Source organism: Pezoporus occidentalis, unplaced genomic scaffold (genome assembly GCF_034315485.1).
Source record: "Pezoporus occidentalis ecotype Australia unplaced genomic scaffold, CSIRO_AGI_Poc_V1 ctg994, whole genome shotgun sequence".
NCBI lineage: Eukaryota > Metazoa > Chordata > Aves > Psittaciformes > Psittacidae > Pezoporus > Pezoporus occidentalis.
Window position 1 is genome coordinate 1 of NW_026916363.1, and position 18,699 is coordinate 18,699.

Here is an 18,699-nt window from a genome sequence, read left to right on the forward strand (position 1 = left end):
CAAAGGTACCTGGGTCCCCAGTGCCCCCCAGCCCCACATCCCCCTCTCCCAGACCCCCCAACAGACCCCGTTCTCCAAGGGAGCACCTGCACCCCCGAAGCACTCCAAAGTATCTGGGCCCCCAGAGCCCCCCCAAAGGAGCACAAGCCCCACATACCCCCCATATCCCCAGGCACCCAGCCCCACAAGGACCCACATCCCCACATCCCAGACCATCCCAATAGACCCCATTCTCCAACAGACACCAGCACCTGCACCCCCAACACACCCAAAGGTACCTGGGTCCCCAGACCCCCCAGCTCCCAGCCCCACATCCCCCTGTCCCAGACCCCCCAACAGACCCCGTTCTCCAAGGGAGCACCTGCACCCCCAAAGCACTCCAAAGTATCTGGGCCCCCAGAGCCCCCCCAGAGGAGCACAAGCCCCCACATGCTCCCCATATCACCAAGCACCCAGCCCCACAAGGACCCACATCCCAGAGCATCCCAATAGACCCCATTCTCCAACGGGCACCAGCATCTGCATCCCCAACATCCCCAAAGAACCACGAGCCTCCAGACACCCCCAAGCTCCCAGCCCCACATCCCCCTGTCCCAGACCCCCCAGTACAGCAGCACCTGCACCTGTAGACCCCCCCAAAGGACCACAAGCTCCCAGATACACCCCATATCCCCAGGCACCCAGCCCCACAAGGACCCACATCCCAGAGCATCCCAATAGACCCCATTCTCCAATGTGCACCGGCATCTACACCCCCAACACCCCCAAAGAACCACGAGCCTCCAGACACCCCCAAGCTTCCAGCCCCCCATCCCTCTATCCCAGACCCCCCCATTAAGCCCCATTCTCTAACAGGCACCAGCATCTGCATCTCCACCCCCCCCCCCCCAAGGACCACAAGCCCCCACGTACCCCCATATCCCCAGGCACTCAGCCCCACAAGGACCCACATCCCCGAGCATCCCAATAGACCCCATTCTCCAATGGGCACCAGCATCTGCATCCCCCCCCCCCCAAGGACCACAACCCCCCACATACCCCCCATATCCCCAGGCACCCAGCCCCACAAGGACCCACATCCCCAGGCATCCCAACAGACCCCATTCTCCAACGGGCCCCATCATCTGCACCCCACACCCCCCAACGGACCACGAGCCCCCTGCGCTCCCCCAGCCCCACATCTCCGCCGATGCCCCCCCCCCGCTCACCGCTTGCCGTGGGGGGAGAGCTTCTGCGGGACGTTCCTCTTCTTGATGAGGGTCTCGACCGCGTTCCCGTGCAGGAGCCCCCGCGGCGCCCGCGGCTTGAAGAGCCCCGGGTACCGCTTCTCGAGCGCCTGCTCCCGCCTGGGGGGGGCACCGCGGGGTGGGCGCGGGCACCGGCACCGGTGGGGGTGGGACTTGGGGGGGGGGGACTGGATATGGGGGGTGATGGTGGTGGCTATGGGGGGGGCAATAACCGGGGGGGGGGCAATGGCCATGGGGTAATGGCCATGGGGGGGGGAAATGGCCATGGGGGGGTGACAATGGCCATGGGGGACAATGGCCATGGGGGGTGATGGTGGTGGCTATGGGGGGGGCAATAACCGGGGGGGAGGGGGCAATGGCCATGGGGGGATGATAACGGCCATGGGAGGGACAACGGTCATGGGGGCTGACAATGGCCATGGGGGGGGGCAATGGCCATGGGGGGGGTGACAATGGCCATGGGGGGCAATGGCCATGAGGGGGACAACGGCCATGGGGGGGTGACAATGGCCATGGGGGGGACAACGGTCATGGGGGCTGACAATGGCCATCGTGGGATGACAATGACCATGGGGGTGGCAATGGCCATGGGGGTGGCATGGGGGGGGGGCAATGGCCATGGGGGGATGACAGTGGCCATGGGGGGGTGACAATGGCCATGGGGGGGGCAATGGTCATGGGGGCTGACAATGGCCATCGGGGGATGACAATGGCCATAGGGGTGGCAATGGCCATGGGGGGGGACAACGGCCATGGGGGAGGCTATGGCCATGGGGGGGGCAATGGCCATGGGGGGGTGACAATGGCCATGGGGGGGGCAATGGCCATGGGGGGGTGACAATGGCCATGGGGGGTGACAATGGCCATGGGGGGGTGACAATGGCCATGGGGGCAATGGCCATGTGGGGGCAATGGCCATGGGGGGCAACGGCCATGGGGGGGGTGACAATGGCCATGGGGGGATGACAATGGCCATGGGGGGCAATGGCCATGGGGGGTGACAATGGCCATGGGGGGGTGACAATGGGCATGGGGGGATGACAATGGTCATGGGGGGCAATGACCATGGGGGGGGTGACAATGGCCATGGGGGAATGACAATGGTCATGGGGGGATGGCAACGGCCATGGGAGGGGCAATGGCCGTGGGGGGGGGGGTAGCAGTGATCATGGGGGGAGCAATGGCCATGTAGGGGGGGGCAATGGCAATGGGGGCAATGGCCATAGGGGTGGCAATGGCCATGGAGGGGAGTAATGGCCATGGGGGAGTGACAATGGCCATAGGGGTGGCAATGGCCATGTAGGGGGGGCAATGGCCATGGGGGGATGACAATGGCCATGGAGGGGAGCAATGGCCGTGGGGGGGGGCAATGATCATGGGGGGGACAATGGCCATGTAGGGTGGGCAATGGCAATGGGGGCTGATAATGGCCATGGGGGGGTGACAGCGGCCTTGGGGGGTGACAATGGCCATGGGGGGGGGGGGGGGTAAGGGCAGGCCATAGGCTTGGGGTGGCCATGGGGCAGGTACAGGGTTGGCTCTGGCCATGGGGTACAGGCAGGGGTGGCCATGGCTGAGAGGTGGGGATTGGGGTGGCCATGGGGTAGATCCAGGGTTGCCCGTGGCCCTGAAGTGGGTGTAGGGCTGGCCTCAGCAATGGGGTGGCCATGGGATGGGTCAAGGGGTGCCACTAGGTGCTCTGGGGGGGCTGTGGGTGCCATTGGGTGCTGTGGGGCGCTGTGGGCTGCTGTGGGTGCCATTGGGTGCCACTGGATACCATTGGGTGTCATTGGGAGCTGTGAGTGCCATTGGGTACCATCAGGTGCCATTGGGTGCCATTGGGTGCTACTGGGTGCCATTGGGTGACGTTGGGTACCATTGGGTGCCATTGAGTACCACTGGACACCATTGGGTGCCATTGGGTGTCATTGGGTACCCTTGGATGCCATTGGGTGTCACTGGGTACCATTGGGTACCGTTGCGTGCCATTGGGTACCATTGGGTACCGCTGGGTATCGTTGGGTGCCATTGGGTACCGTTGGGTACCGTTGCGTGCCATTGGGTGCCATTGGGTGCCATTGGGTACCGTTGCGTGCCATTGGGTGCCATTGGGTACCATTGGGTACCACTGGGTGCCATTGGGTACCGTTGGGTACTGCTGGGTATCATTGGGTGCCATTGGGTACCGTTGGGTACCGTTGCATGCCATTGGGTGCCATTGGGTGTCATTGGGTACCGTTGGGTACCGCTGGGTGCCATTGGGTACCATTGGGTGCCATTGGGGGCCATTGGGTGCCGTTGGGTGCCGCTGGGTGCGCACTGACCTGAGCAGCTCCTTCTCCTTGAGCTCGAGCTGCAGCATGAGCGCACTCAGCTCCATGTACAGGTTGTTGGCGCGCTCCAGCTTGCGCTCGTAGTGCTCCCGGATGTCCAGCGCGTGCCTGCGCACCCACAGCGCCCCATGGACCCCATAGCACCCCATAGCGGTCCAGAGACCCCATAGCACCCCATACACCCCTTAGCACCCCATAGTGCTCCATAGCACCCCATGGACCCCATAGCACCCCATACACCCCTTAGCACCCCATAGTGCTCCATAGCACCCCATAGACCCCATAGTGCTCCATATGACCACATAGCGCCCCATAGACCCCATAGCAACCCATGGACCCCATAGCACGCCATACACCCCTTAGCACCCCATAGTGCTCCATAGCACCCCATGGACACCATAGCGCCCCATAGACCCCATAGCACCCCATGGACCCCATAGACCCCATAGTACCCCATAGACCCCATAGTGCTCCATAGCACCGCATAGACCCCATAGACCCCATAGCACCCCATAGACCCCATAGACCCCGTAACAACCATAGCACCCCATAGCACCCCCCGGCACCCCATGGCATCCCATAGACCCCATAGCATCCCACAGACCCCATAGCACCCCATAGCGCTGCATAGCATCTACAGCACCCACAGCGCCCAACAGCATCCCACGGCGCCCACAGCACCCATTGTAACTCCACAGCACCCACCTCGCACAGGGACAGGCACCCAACAGCCCTCCCTGTACCCCAGCACCTCTGTGTCCCCCTGCGCCCGGTACCCCAGCCGTGTGCCCATATCCCCCTGCCCCATAGCCCCATGTGCCCCATAGCCCCATGTGCCCCACAGCCCCTGTCCCCTGCCCACCGGAGCTCCTCGCGCCGGCGGTTGATGAGCTCCTCCTCCAGCCGGTGCAGACACGTCCCCTCCGACTTGATCTTCTCGAAGTGCAGCTTCACCTCCTCGCGCCACTCGGCCTGGGGCAAACAGGCACCGGGTACAGCGGGTACCGCATGCACCGGGCACCGGGGACCAGGGGCACTGGGTACCATGGGCACTGAGCACCATGGGCACTGGGTACCATGGACACTGCACACTGGGTACCATGGGCACCGGGTACCATGGGCACTGTGCACTGGGTACCATGGGCACCGGGTACCATGGGCACTGTGCACTGGGTACCATGGGCACTGGGTACCATGGACACTGCACACCGGGTACCATGGGCACCGGGTACCACAGGCACTGCACACTGGATACCATGGACACTGGGTACCATGGGCACTGGGTACCATGGACACTGCGCACCAGGTACCATGGGCACTGGGTACCATGGACACTGCACACCGGGTACCATGGGCACTGGGTACCACAGACACTGCATACTGGGTACCATGAGCACTGGGTACCACGGGCACTGCACACCAGGTACCATGGGCACCGGGTACCACAGGCACTGCACACTGGATACCATGGGCACTGGGTACCATGGACACTGCGCACTGGGTACCATGGGCACTGGGTACCACAGACACTGCATACTGGGTACCATGAGCACTGGGTACCACGGGCACTGCGCACTGGGTACCATGGGCACTGGGTACCACGGGCAATGCGTACCACAGGCACTGCACACTGGGTACCACGGACACTGCGCACTGGGTACCATGGGCACTGGGTACCACAGGCACTGCACACTGGGTACCATGGACACTGCGCACTGGGTACCATGAGCACCGGGCACCATGGGCACTGAGCACTGGGTACCACGGGCACTGAGCACTGGGTACCATGGGCACCGGGCACCATGGGCACTGCACACCAGGTACCATGGGCACTGGGTACCATGGGCACTGCACACCAGGTACCATGGGCACTGGGTACCACGGGCACTGCGCACTGGGTACCATGGGCACCAGGTACCATGGGCACTGAGCACTGGGTACCATGGGCACTGAACACCAGGTACCATGGGCACTGGGCACCATGGGCACTGCGCACTGGGTACCATGGACACTGCACACTGGGTACCATGGGCACCGGGTACCATGGACACTGCGCACTGGGTACCATGGGCACTGAGCACCGGGTACCATGGGCACTGGGTACCATGGACACTGCACACCAGGTACCACGGGCACCGGTACCATGGGCACTGGGTACCATGGGCACTGCACACCAGGTACCATGGGCACCGGGCACCATGGGTACTGAGCACTGGGTACCACGGGCACCGGGGACCAGGGGCACTGAGCACTGGTACCATGGGCACCAGGTACCATGGGCACTGAGCACTGGTACCATGGGCACCGGGTACCACAGGCACTGCACACTGGATACCATGGGCACCAGGTACCATGGACACTGAACACCAGGTACCATGGGCACCGGGCACCATGGGCACTGCACACCAGGTACCATGGGCACTGGGTTCCACGGGCACTGCGCACTGGGTACCATGGGCACTGGGTACCATGGACACTGCACACCAGGTACCATGGGCACTGGGCACCATGGGCACTGCACACCAGGTACCATGGGCACTGGGCACCATGGGCACTGAGCACTGGGTACCACAGGCACCGGGGACCAGGGGCACTGAGCACTGGTACCATGGGCACCAGGTACCATGGGCACTGTGCACTGGGTACCATGGGCACTGGGTACCATGGGCACTGGGTACCACGGGCACTGCACACTGGGTACCACGGGCACTGGGTACCATGGGCACTGCGCACCGGGTACCATGGGCACCAGGTACCACAGGCACTGCACACTGGATACCATGGGCACTGGGCACCATGGGCACTGCACACCAGGTACCATGGGCACTGGGTACCATGGGCACTGTGCACTGGGTACCATGGGCACTGAGCACTGGGTACCATGGGCACTGGGTACCATGAGCACTGGGTACCATGGGCACCGGATACCATGGACACTGCACACCAGGTACCATGGACACTGCACACGAGGTACCATGGGCACCGGGCACCATGGGCACTGAGCACTGGGTACCATGGGCACTGGGTACCATGGACACTGAACACCAGGTACCATGGGCACTGAGCACTGGGTACCATGGGCACCGGGTACCATGGACACTGCACACCAGGTACCATGGGCACTGAGCACTGGGTACCATGGGCACCGGGTACCACAGGCACTGCACACTGGATACCGTGGGCACTGGGCACCATGGGCACTGAACACCAGGTACCATGGGCACTGGGTACCACGGGCACTGCGCACTGGGTACCATGGACACTGCACACTGGGTACCATGGGCACCGGGCACCATGGGCACTGAGCACTGGGTACCACGGGCACCGGGGAACAGGGGCACTGCACACCGGGTACCATGGGCACTGGGTACCATGGGCACTGTGCACTGGGTACCATGGGCACTGGGTACCATGGGCACTGGGTACCACAGGCACTGCACCCTGGGTACCACGGGCACTGCACACTGGGTACCATGAGCACTGGGTACCACAGGCACTGCGCACTGGGTACCACGGGCACTGGGTACCGCGGGCACTGGGTACCACAGGCACTGGGTACCACAGGCACTGCGCACCGGTACCATGGGCACCAGGGAAACCAGGCACCAGCTACCGTGGGTATCAGCTGCACCAGGCACAGGGCACCCCGGGCACTGGACAGTATTGGGCAGAGCTGCTGTGAGCACTGGGTTATATGGGCCTGGGTGCTTGGAGGTGCTGGTGCTGGTGCTTTGGGGTGTGGGTTCTTTGGGGTGCTGCGTGCTTTGGGATGCTGGGTGCTGGTGCTTTGGGGTGCTGGGTGCTTTGTGATGCTGGGTGCTTTGGGATGCTGGGTGCTGGGTGCTTTGGGATGCTGGGTGCTGGTGCTTTGGGATGCTGGGTGCTGGTGGTTTGGGATGCTGGGTGCTGGTGCTTTGGGGTGCTGGTGCTTTGGGATGCTGGGTGCTGGTGCCTTGGGGTGCTGGTGCTTTGGGATGCTGGGTGCTGGTGCTTTGGGGTGCTGGGTGCTGGGGGCTTTGGGATGCTGGGTACTGGGTGGTTTAGGGTGCCGGGTGCTGGTTCTTTGGGATGCTGGGTGCTGGTGCTTTGGGGTGCTGGGGGCTTTGGGATGCTGGGTACTGGGTGGTTTGGGGTGCCGGGTGCTGGTTCTTTGGGATGCTGGGTGCTGGTGCTTTGGGGTGCTGGGCGCTGGTGCTTTGGGGTGCTGGTGCTTTGGGGTGCTGGGTGCTGGTGCTTTGGGGTGCTGGTGCTTTGGGGTGCTGGTGCTTTGGGGTGCTGGGCTCTGGTGCTTTGGGGTGCTGCTGCTTTGGGGTGCTGGGTGCTGGTGCTTTGGGGTGCTGGGCTCTGGTGCTTTGGGGCGCTGGTGCTTTGGGGTGCCGGGTACCTGTGATTTGAAGTACGTCTCCTGCGGGGTGGACAGGACGTCGGCGGAGGCGATGTCGAGGTGCAGCAGGATCTGCCGGAACGAGGGCCGGTTCCGGGGCTTGCTGTTCCTGCGGGAGCCGCACGGGGGCGCTGCGGGCGCTGGGCCATGGGGGGGGGCAGCACTGACCGGGGTCCCCCCGCCCCTGCCCGCGGTGGGTGCCAATGGCGGGGTCCTCATTGGGTGCCCATGGAGGCGTCCCCCCTGGTGTGAGCCTTCCATGGGGTGAGGGTCCCATGGCTGTGTCCCCATGGGCTGTCCCAGGGGGTGCCCTCGGGGGGGGTCTCCGTGTCGGGGGGTCCCCATGGAGTGGGAGTTCCCACGGGGTGTCCCAAGGGTGGGGAGTCCCCATGGCCTATCCCTAGGTGGGGGTGACCCCAGGTAGGGTGTCCCCATGCAGTGTCCCCATGGCTGTCGCTGTACCCCCATGCAGTGTCCCCATGGCTGTCTCTGTGTCCCCATGCCTGTTGCAGTGTCCCCATGGCTGTCTCTGTGTCCCCATGCCTGTTGCAGTGTCCCCATGGCTGTCTCTGTGTCCCCATGCCTGTTGCAGTGTCCCCATGCCTGTTGCAGTGTCCCCATGGCTGTCTCTGTGTCCCCATGCCTGTTGCAGTGTCCCCATGCAGTGTCCCCATGGCTGTCGCTGTACCCCCCATGCAGTGTCCCCATGCAGTGTCCCCATGGCTGTCGCTGTACCCCCATGCAGTGTCCCCATGGCTGTCTCTGTGTCCCCATGCCTGTTGCAGTGTCCCCATGCCTGTTGCAGTGTCCCCATGGCTGTCTCTGTGTCCCCATGCCTGTTGCAGTGTCCCCATGCAGTGTCCCCATGGCTGTCTCTGTACCCCCTTGCAGTGTCCCCATGGCTGCTCCCATGCAGTGTCCCCATGCCTGTTGCAATGTTCCCATGCCGTGTCCCCATGGCTGTCCCTGTACCCCCATGCAGTGTCCCCATGGCTGCTCCCATGCAGTGTCCCTATGGCTGTCTCTGTGTCCCCATGCCTGTTGCAGTGTTCCCATGCAGTGTCCCCATGGCTGTCTCTGTACCCCCTTGCAGTGTCCCCATGGCTGCTCCCATGCAGCGTCCCCATGCCTGTTGCAATGTTCCCATGCCGTGTCCCCATGGCTGTCCCTGTACCCCCATGCCGTGTCCCCATGCCTGTTGCAGTGTCCCCATGGCTGTCTCTGTGTCCCCATGCAGTGTCCCCATGGCTCTCTCTGTGTCCCCATGCCTGTTGCAGTGTTCCCATGCAGTGTCCCCATGCCTGTTGCAGTGTCCCCATGGCTGTCTCTGTGTCCCCATGGCTGTCTCTGTACCCCCATGCAGTGTCCCCATGCCTGTTGCAGTGTCCCCATGCAGTGTCCCCATGCCTGTTGCAGTGTCCCCATGCAGTGTCCCCATGGCTGTTGCAGTGTCCCCATGCCTGTTGCAGTGTTCCCATGCAGTGTCCCCATGGCTGTTGCAATGTTCCCATGCCGTGTCCCCATGCCTGTTGCAGTGTCCCCATGGCTCTCTCTGTACCCCCATGCAGTGTCCCCATGGCTCTCTGTGTCCCCATGCAGTGTCCCCATGCCTGTTGCAGTGCCCCCATGCAGTGTCCCCATGCCTGTTGCAGTGTCCCCATGCAGTGTCCCCATGGCTGTCTCTGTCCCCCCATGCAGTGTCCCCATGGCTGTCTCTGTCCCCCCATGCAGTGTCCCCATGGCTGTCTCTGTCCCCCCATGCAGTGTCCCCAGGTCCCCCCTCCTTGGGGCCACGTCCCCGCGCTCTCACCAGCACTGGCGCAGCAGCACCTTGAAGCCGTCGGGGCAGCCGGTGGGCACGGGCAGGTGGAGGCTGTTGCTGCCCACGCCCCAGATGATGGCCGAGGAGTCCACGTCCTTGTAGGGGATCTCCCCGGTCAGCAGCTCCCACAGCACCACCCCGAAGGACCTGCGGCACCGCCGGCCCCGTCAGCCCCTGCCCGCTCCCTGCCGGCCCCATCGCCCCCCAGCTCCCCCCCTCGGCAGCGCCGGAGCCCCAGGCCCTCACCAGATGTCGACCTTCTCGGAGACGGGCTCGTTGCGGATGACCTCGGGCGCCATCCAGGCCACGGTGCCGGCGAAGGACATCTTGGTGCTCTTGTCGATGAGCTCCTTGGAGGTGCCGAAGTCCGAGATCTTCACCACGTCGTCGTAGGTGATGAGCATGCTGCGGGGGCACCCGCTCAGCGCCGCCGCAGCGCCACGGCGGCGCCATGCCAAGGACACGGCAACAACGTGCCACCGGCACGCCGATGACATGCCAATGACGTGGCAACAGCATGCCACCGACACACCAATGACATGCCAATGACATGGCAACATCATGCCACCAACATGCCAATGACACACCAATTACACGCCAATGACACGCCAATGACATGGCAACAGCATGCCACCAACATGCCAATGACACACCAATGACACGCCAATGACACACCAATGACACGGCAACAACATGCCACCGACACACCAATGACATGCCAATGACACGCCAATGACATGGCAAAGACACGCTAATGACATGCCACAGCAACATGCCACCGACACGCCAATGACATGGCAACAGCACGCCACCATGCCAATGACACACCAATGACACGCCAATGACACGCCAATGACATGGCAACAGCATGACACCAACATGCCAATGACACACCAATGACATGGCAAAGACATGCTAGTGACATGCCAAAGACATGGCAACAACATGCCACCGACATGCCAATGACACACCAATGACATGGCAATGACACAATGACATGCCACCAACATGCCAATGACACACCAATGACACGCCAATGACATGGCAAAGACACGCTAATGACATGCCAAAGACATGGCAACAACATGCCACCGACATGGCAATGACACACCAATGACATGGCAACAGCAACGTGCCACCATGCCAATGACACACCAATGACACGCCAATGACACGCCAATGACATGGCAAAGACACGCTAATGACATGCCAAAGACATGGCAACAACATGCCACCGACATGCCAATGACACACCAATGACACGCCAATGACACGCCAATGACACACCAATGACATGCCAATGACATGGCAAAGACACAGCAACAACGTGCCACTGACATGCCAATGACACACCAATGAAACAATGACATGCCACCGACATGCCAATGACACACCAATGACACAATGACATGCCACCAATGACACACCAATGACACAATGACATGCCACCAATGACACACCAATGATATGACAATGACATACCAACAACACACCAATGACATGCCAATGACACACCAATGGCACACCAACAAGACACCAATGACATGACAATGACACGTCAATGACATGACAATGACATACCAACAACACACCAATGACATGACAATGACATGGGCATGGCACCACCACGGGCATGCAACTGCTACAAACATCATTAGATCATGGGCATGCCACTACATGACACCGTCATCAACATGGGAATGGTCATGGGCATGCAACTGCCATGACCTGGTCCTGCTGCGGACATGCCACCACCACAGACACAGCACTGTCAGCACAATGAGCATGGCACCACCATGGACCCACCATGAGCATGGCACCATCATGGACCCACCATGGGTATGGCACCACCATGGACCCATCATGGGTATGGCACCACAATGGACCCACCATGGACCCACCATGAGCATGGCACCATCATGGACCCATCATGGGCATGGCACCACCATGGACCCACCATGAGCATGGCACCACCATGGACACATCATGGGTATGGCACCACAATGGACCCACCATGAGCATGGCACCACCATGGACACATCATGGGTATGGCACCACAATGGACCCACCATGGACCCACCATGGGTATGGCACCACCATGGACTCACCATGGACCCACCATGAGCATGGCACCATCATGGACCCACCATGGGTATGGCACCATCATGGACCCACCATGAGCATGGCACCACCATGGACCCATCATGGGTATGGCACCACCATGGACCCACCATGAGCATGGCACCACCATGGACACATCATGGGTATGGCACCACCATGGACCCACCATGAGCATGGCACCACAATGGACCCACCATGAGCATGGCACCACCATGAACCCACCATGAGCATGGCACCACAATGGACCCAGCATGGGTATGGCACCACCATGGACCCCCCATGGGTATGGCACCACCATGGACCCACCATGAGTATGGTGCTGCCATGGACCCCCCATGGGTATGGTGCTGCCATGGACCCACCATGGGTATGGCGCTGCCATGGGCATCCAACTGTCATGGACATGCAACCACCAAGGACCATGCCACAGGCACAGCGCTGTCATGGACGTGTTGGCACCACCATGGCCACGGCCACCACCACAGCTACGGCAGCACCACGGTCATGTCACCACCAAGCACATGCAACTGCCACCATCGTGCAACCACCGAGGCCAAGGTAGCACCAGGACCATGCACCCACCTCATGCACGTCCCCACCGCGGCCGCGCCATCACCGGGGCACCCCCAGCACCCATGGGTGCTCCCCGGGCCCAGCCCCTCTCACTTGGGCGACTTGAGGTCGCGGTGGATGATCTTGTGCAGGTGCAGGTAGTTCATGCCGCCGGCGATGCCCATGGACCAGTCGACCAGCAGGGATGGGGTGACCTTGCGCCCGGCGCGCAGCACCTCGTAGAGCTGCCCCTGGGCGCAGAACTCCATGATGATGCAGTAGCAGGGTGCTTGGGTGCACACCCCCCTGCGGGCACACGGCACCCTCAGCACCCGCAGCTCCAGCACCACCGGGGCACCCAGTGTCATCAGGGCACCCAATGTCACCGGGACACTCACTGCCACCAGGCACCAGTGTCACCGGGGCACCCAGTGTCATCAGGGCACCCAGTGTCATCAGGGCACCCAACGCCACCGGGACACCCAGTGCCACCAGGCACCAGTGTCACCGGGGCACCCAGTGTCATCGGGGCACCCAGTGTCATCAGGGCACCCAATGCCACCAGGCACCAGTGTCACCAGGGCACCCAGTGTCACCAGGGCACCCAGTGCCACTAAGGCACCAATGCCACCAGGGCACCCAGTGCCACCAAAGCACCTATGTCACCAGGGCACCCAGTGACACCAAGACATCAGTGTCACCAGGACACCCACTGCCACCAAAGCACCTATGTCACCAGGACACCCACTGCCACCAAAGCACCTGCATCACCAGAACACCCAGTCCCACCAGGGCACCAATGTCACCAGGACACCCAGTGCCACCAGAGCACCCAGTGTCACCAGGACACCCAGTGCCAGCAGGGCACACAGTGCTCCCAGAGCACCCAGCACCATCAGGGCACCCAACTTGACCAACTTCACCAGGGCACCCGTAACTACCCAAGTACCTGGCAGCACCCATCAGTGTTGGGGCACCCAAGGCCCCCCTAATGGCAATAGGAACACCCATCTGCCCATGGACACCCCTCTGCACCCACATCAGCTGTGACAGACCTGTCCCATGTGTGGTGGTCCCTGTGCCACATCTGGGATGCACCAGCGTGCCCCATGTCCAAGGGTGTCTGCACCCCATGCCCATGCGTGTCTGCACCCCGTGTCCATGGGTGTCTGCACCCCGTGTCCGTGGGTGTCTGCACCCCGTGTCCATGCGTGTGCTGCCCACCCCGCTCCATGCCACGCTGGGCTTGCCCATGCCCGTGCCATGTTGGTGCCCCTTGCCCATGGCCTCTCTGCCTGTGACCATGGCATGTCCTTGCCGTGTCCATGCCCATGCCCTGTTCATGCCCATGCTGTGTCCATGCCCATGCCGTGTCCATGCCCATGCCGTGTCCATGCCCATGCCGTGTCCATGTGCATGCCATGTCCATGCCCATGCCGTGTCCATGCCCATGCCGTGTCCATGTGCATGCCATGTCCATGTCCTTGCCGTGTCCATGCCCATGCCGTGTCCATGCCCATGCCGTGTCCATGGGCATGCTGTGTCCATGTGCATGCCCTGTCCATACCCATGCCATGTCCATGTCCATGCCCTGCCCATGCCCGTGCCGTGTCCATGTCCTTGCCGTGCCCATGCTGTGTCCGTGTGCATGCCATGTACATACGCATACCGTGTCCATGCCCCTCCCGTGTCCATGCCCATGCCGTGTCCATGTCCATGCCGTGTCCATGCCCGTGCCGTGCCCATGCCCCTGCCGTGTCCATGCCCATGCTGTGCCCATGCCCATGCCATGTACATACACATACCGTGTCCATGCCCATGCCGTGTCCATGCCCTCTGCACGTGGTGGCCCCCCCATGGCATGTCCATGGCCTGTGCTGTGTTCATGCCACGTCCATGCCTCCATCCCTCAGGCCATGTCCATGCTGTGTCCATGCCCAGGCCATGTCCATGCTGTGTGCCCATGATGTTCTCCATTCCCCATGCCCACGGCTTACCCGTGCCATGGCCAAGTTCCATGCCCACAGCATGTCCCTGCCCCACGCCATGTCCATGGTGCCCCCATGGCCATCACCCGTCCCTGCCCTACACCATGTCCATGGTGTCCCCATGGTGTCCCCATGGCCATCACCCGTCCTTGCCCCACACCATGTCCATGGTGTCCCCATGGCCATCACCCGTCCTTGCCCCACACCATGCCCATGGTGCCCCATGGCCATCACCTGTCCTTGCCCCACACCATGTCCATGGTGTCCCCATGCCCATCACACATCCTTGCCCCACACCATGTCCATGGTGTACCCATGGCCATCACACGTCCTTGCCCCACACCATGTCCATGGTGTCCCCATGGCCATCACACATCCGTGCCCCACACCATGTCCATGGTGTCCCCACGGCCATCACACATCCGTGCCCCACACCATGTCCATGGTGTCCCCACGGCCATCACACATCCATGCCCCACACCACGTCCATGGTGTCCCCATGGCCATCACCCGTCCTTGCCCCACACCATGCCCATGGTGCCCCATGGCCATCACACATCCTTGCCCCACACCATGCCCATGATGCCCCATGGCCATCACACATCCTTGCCCCACACCATGTCCATGGTGTCCCCATGGCCATCACACATCCGTGCCCCACACCATGTCCATGGTGTCCCCATGCCCATCACACGTCCTTGCCCCACACCATGTCCATGGTGTCCCCATGGCCATCACACAGCCTTGCCCCACACCATGCCCATGGTGTACCCATGGCCATCACACATCCGTGCCCACACCATGTCCATGATGCCCCATGGCCATCACACATCCTTGCCCCACACCATGCCCATGGTGCCCCATGGCCATCACACGTCCTTGCCCCACACCATGCCCATGGTGCCCCATGGCCATCACACATCCTTGCCCCACACCATGCCCATGGTGCCCCATGGCCATCACCTGTCCTTGCCCCACACCATGCCCATGGTGTCCCCATGGCCATCACACATCCGTGCCCCACACCATGTCCATGGTGTCCCCATGGCCATCACACAGCCTTGCCCCACACCATGCCCATGGTGCCCCATGGCCATCACACATCCGTGCCCACACCATGGCCATTATGCCCCATGGCCATCACACATCCATGCCCCACACCATGCCCATGGTGCCCCATGGCCATCACCCGTCCGTGCCCCACACCATGTCCATGGTGCCCCATGGCCATCACACGTCCTTGCCCCACACCATGTCCATGATGCCCCATGGCCATCAGACATCCTTGCCCCACACCATGCCCATGGTGCCCCATGGCCATCACACATCCGTGCCCCACACCATGCCCATGGTGCCCCATGGCCATCACACATCCATGCCCCACACCATGCCCATGGTGCCCCATGGCCAGCCCCCGTGCGTGCCCGTGCCCCCGCTCACTTGAAGGTGATGATGTTGGGGTGCTTCAGCTTGCGCAGGTGCTTGATGTCGGTCTCCTTCAGGTCCCGAACCTTCTTCACGGCCACCTCCTCGCCGTGGAAGCGCCCCAGGAACACGGCGCCCTGCGCCCCACTGCCCACCCACTGCAGGTCCAGGATCTCCTCGAACGGCACCTCCCAGGGGTCTGCGGGCACAGCACCCATGGCACCCATGGCACCCACATCCGTGGCACCCATGGCACCTGCACCCATGGCTTCCGCACCCATGGCACCTGCACCCATGGCTTCCGCACCCATGGCACACATGGCACCCATGGCACCCATGGCACCTGTGCCCATGGCACCCACACCCATGGCACCCATGGCACCCGCACCCATGGCACCCATGGCACCCATGGCACCCGCACCCATGGCACCCACACCCATGGCACCCGCACCCATGGCACCCACACCCATGGCACCCACACCCATGGCACCCATGGCACCCATGGCACCCACACCCATGGCACCCATGGCACCCGCACCCATGGCACCCACACCCATGGCATCCATGGCACCCGTGCCCATGACACCCATGGCACCCATGGCACCCATGGTACCCATGGCACCCATGGCACCCACACACATGGCACCCATGGCACCCACACCCATGGCACCCATGGCACCCACGGCACTGGCACCCACACACATGGCATCCATGGCACATGCACCCATGGCACCCATGGCACCCTCACCCACGGCACCCCCACTCATGGGACCTGCACCCGTGGCACCAGCAACCATTGGAGCTGCACCCCTCCTGCACCCACGGCACCCACACATGGGCACAGCCAGGGCGCAGCCCCCCTGGGCACCCACTCCCTGCCCCACTGCACCCTTCCTGTTGCCCCCTCCTCTGCCCCCTTTCCCCTGCCCTGCTGCCCCTTTTGCCTGCTGCCCCCCAGCACCCACACTCACCCACACCCCCTGCCCCCACCCCCTGCCCCCAGCACCCTTCCCTGCCCCCAGCACCCACACATACCCCCAACCCCTGCCCCCACTCCTGCCCCCACCCCCTGCCCCCAGCACCGCAGCCCCCCTGCCCCCAGCACCCACACATACCCCCACCTCCTGCCCCCGCCGCCTGCCCCCACCCCCTGCCCCAGCCCCTGCCCCCAGCACCCACTCCCTGCTCCCAACCCCTACCCCCAGCCCCTGCCCCCAGCACCCCCCCCGGGCACCCACCCCCAACCCCCGCATCCAACCCCTGCTCCCAGCACCCACCCCCTTCCCCAGCAACCCCCCCGCCCCCACCCCCTTGCCCCAGCACCCTCCCCTGCCCCGTGTCCCCAGCCCCTGCATCCAACCCCTGCTCCCAGCACCCACCCCCTTCCCTCAGCACCCCCCTCTCTCCCAACCCCAGCCCCCAACCCCTGCCTCCAGCCCCCTCCCCTACCCCCTGCCCCCAGCACCCAACCCCTGCCCCCAATCCCTGCCCCCAGCCCCCTTCCCTGCCCCCAGCCCCTTCCCCCAGACCCCAACCCCAGCACCCACCCCCTTCCCTCAGCACCCCCCTCTCCCCCAACCCCAGCCCCCAACCCCTGCCTCCAGCCCCCTCCCCCACCCCCTGCCCCCAGCACCCAACCCCTGCCCCCAATCCCTGCCCCCAACACCCTCCCCTGCCCCCAGCCCCCTTCCTTGCCCCCAGCCCCTTCCCCAGACCCCAACCCCTGCACCCACCCCCTGCCCCCAGCACCCACTCTCTTCCCACAGCACCCTCCCCTGTCCCCAGCACCTACACTCTTCCCCCTGCCCCCACCCCCTGCCCCCAACCCCTGCCCCCAGCCCCTTCCCCCAGCCCCCAACCCCTGCCCCCACCACGCTCCCCTGCCCCCATCCTTCCCTGCCCCCAGCCCCCACTCTCTTCCCCCAGCCCCCACCCCCTGCCCCCCCCGCTGACCCTCCTGCTGGCTCTTGCTCTCCGCGCTGTACGCCTTCCCGATCATGCTCCACACGGGCTTCAGGCACCCGAAGAGCCCCTCCAGGAGCCCCCCCCCCCCCGCCTGGCACCGCAGATGCGCGGCGGGGGCGGGCAGGGGCCGCGGGGGCTCGGGGGGGGCAGCGGCGGGGCCCGGGGGGGCGGCGGGCGCGGGCGCGGGGGGCAGCACGTCCCGGAGCACGCACTGAGTGGGGGTGAGCTCCTGCTCGGGGGTCCCGTCCGAGCCCAGCGCCAGCGACGGCGACGGCGTCCGCGTCTCGTGCAGGCAGGCCATGGCGGGGGGGGGACCCCAGAGCCTGCGGGCAGAGGCTCGAGTCGGGGCACCCACGGGACACCCCCATGGCACCCACGGGACATCCCCATGGCACCCACGGGACATCCCCATGGCACCCAGGGGGACCCCCCGATGGCACCCATGGGACACCCCAGTGCATCCATGGGGACCCCCAGTGCCTCTATGGAGACACCCCCATGGCACCCACGGGACATCCCCAATGCACCCATGGGGGACCCCCCCGATGACACCCATGGAACACCCCAGTGCATCCATGGGGACACCCCTATGGCACCCATGGGACATCCCCATGGCACCCACGGGACATCCCCACGGCACCCACGGGACATCCCCATGGCACCCACGGGACATCCCCATGGCACCCAGGGGGACCCCCCGATGGCACCCATGGGACACCCCAATGCACCCAGGGGGACCCCCAATGCATCCATGGGGACCCTCCCAATGCACCCATGGGACACCCCAGTGCATCCATGGGGACCCCCAGTGCCTCTATGGAGACACCCCCATGGCACCCATGGGACATCCCCAATGCACCCA

At 63.6% G+C, this 18,699-nt stretch overlaps 1 protein-coding gene across 1 annotated transcript; it reads right to left on the reverse strand.

Moving 5' to 3' along the window:
• Positions 1-1,204: 1,204 nt before the first annotated feature.
• MAP3K12 (mitogen-activated protein kinase kinase kinase 12) lies at positions 1,205-18,161 on the reverse strand. Its single transcript, XM_062607039.1, has 9 exons — positions 17,826-18,161; positions 15,888-16,071; positions 12,574-12,765; positions 10,033-10,191; positions 9,775-9,933; positions 7,965-8,073; positions 4,443-4,552; positions 3,572-3,688; positions 1,205-1,346 (listed from the first exon to the last, which is right to left on the reverse strand). The coding sequence occupies exons 1-9, from the start codon at positions 18,136-18,138 to the stop codon at positions 1,205-1,207; spliced, it is 1,485 nt and encodes a 494-aa protein (XP_062463023.1). The 5' UTR covers positions 18,139-18,161.
• Positions 18,162-18,699: the final 538 nt, after the last annotated feature.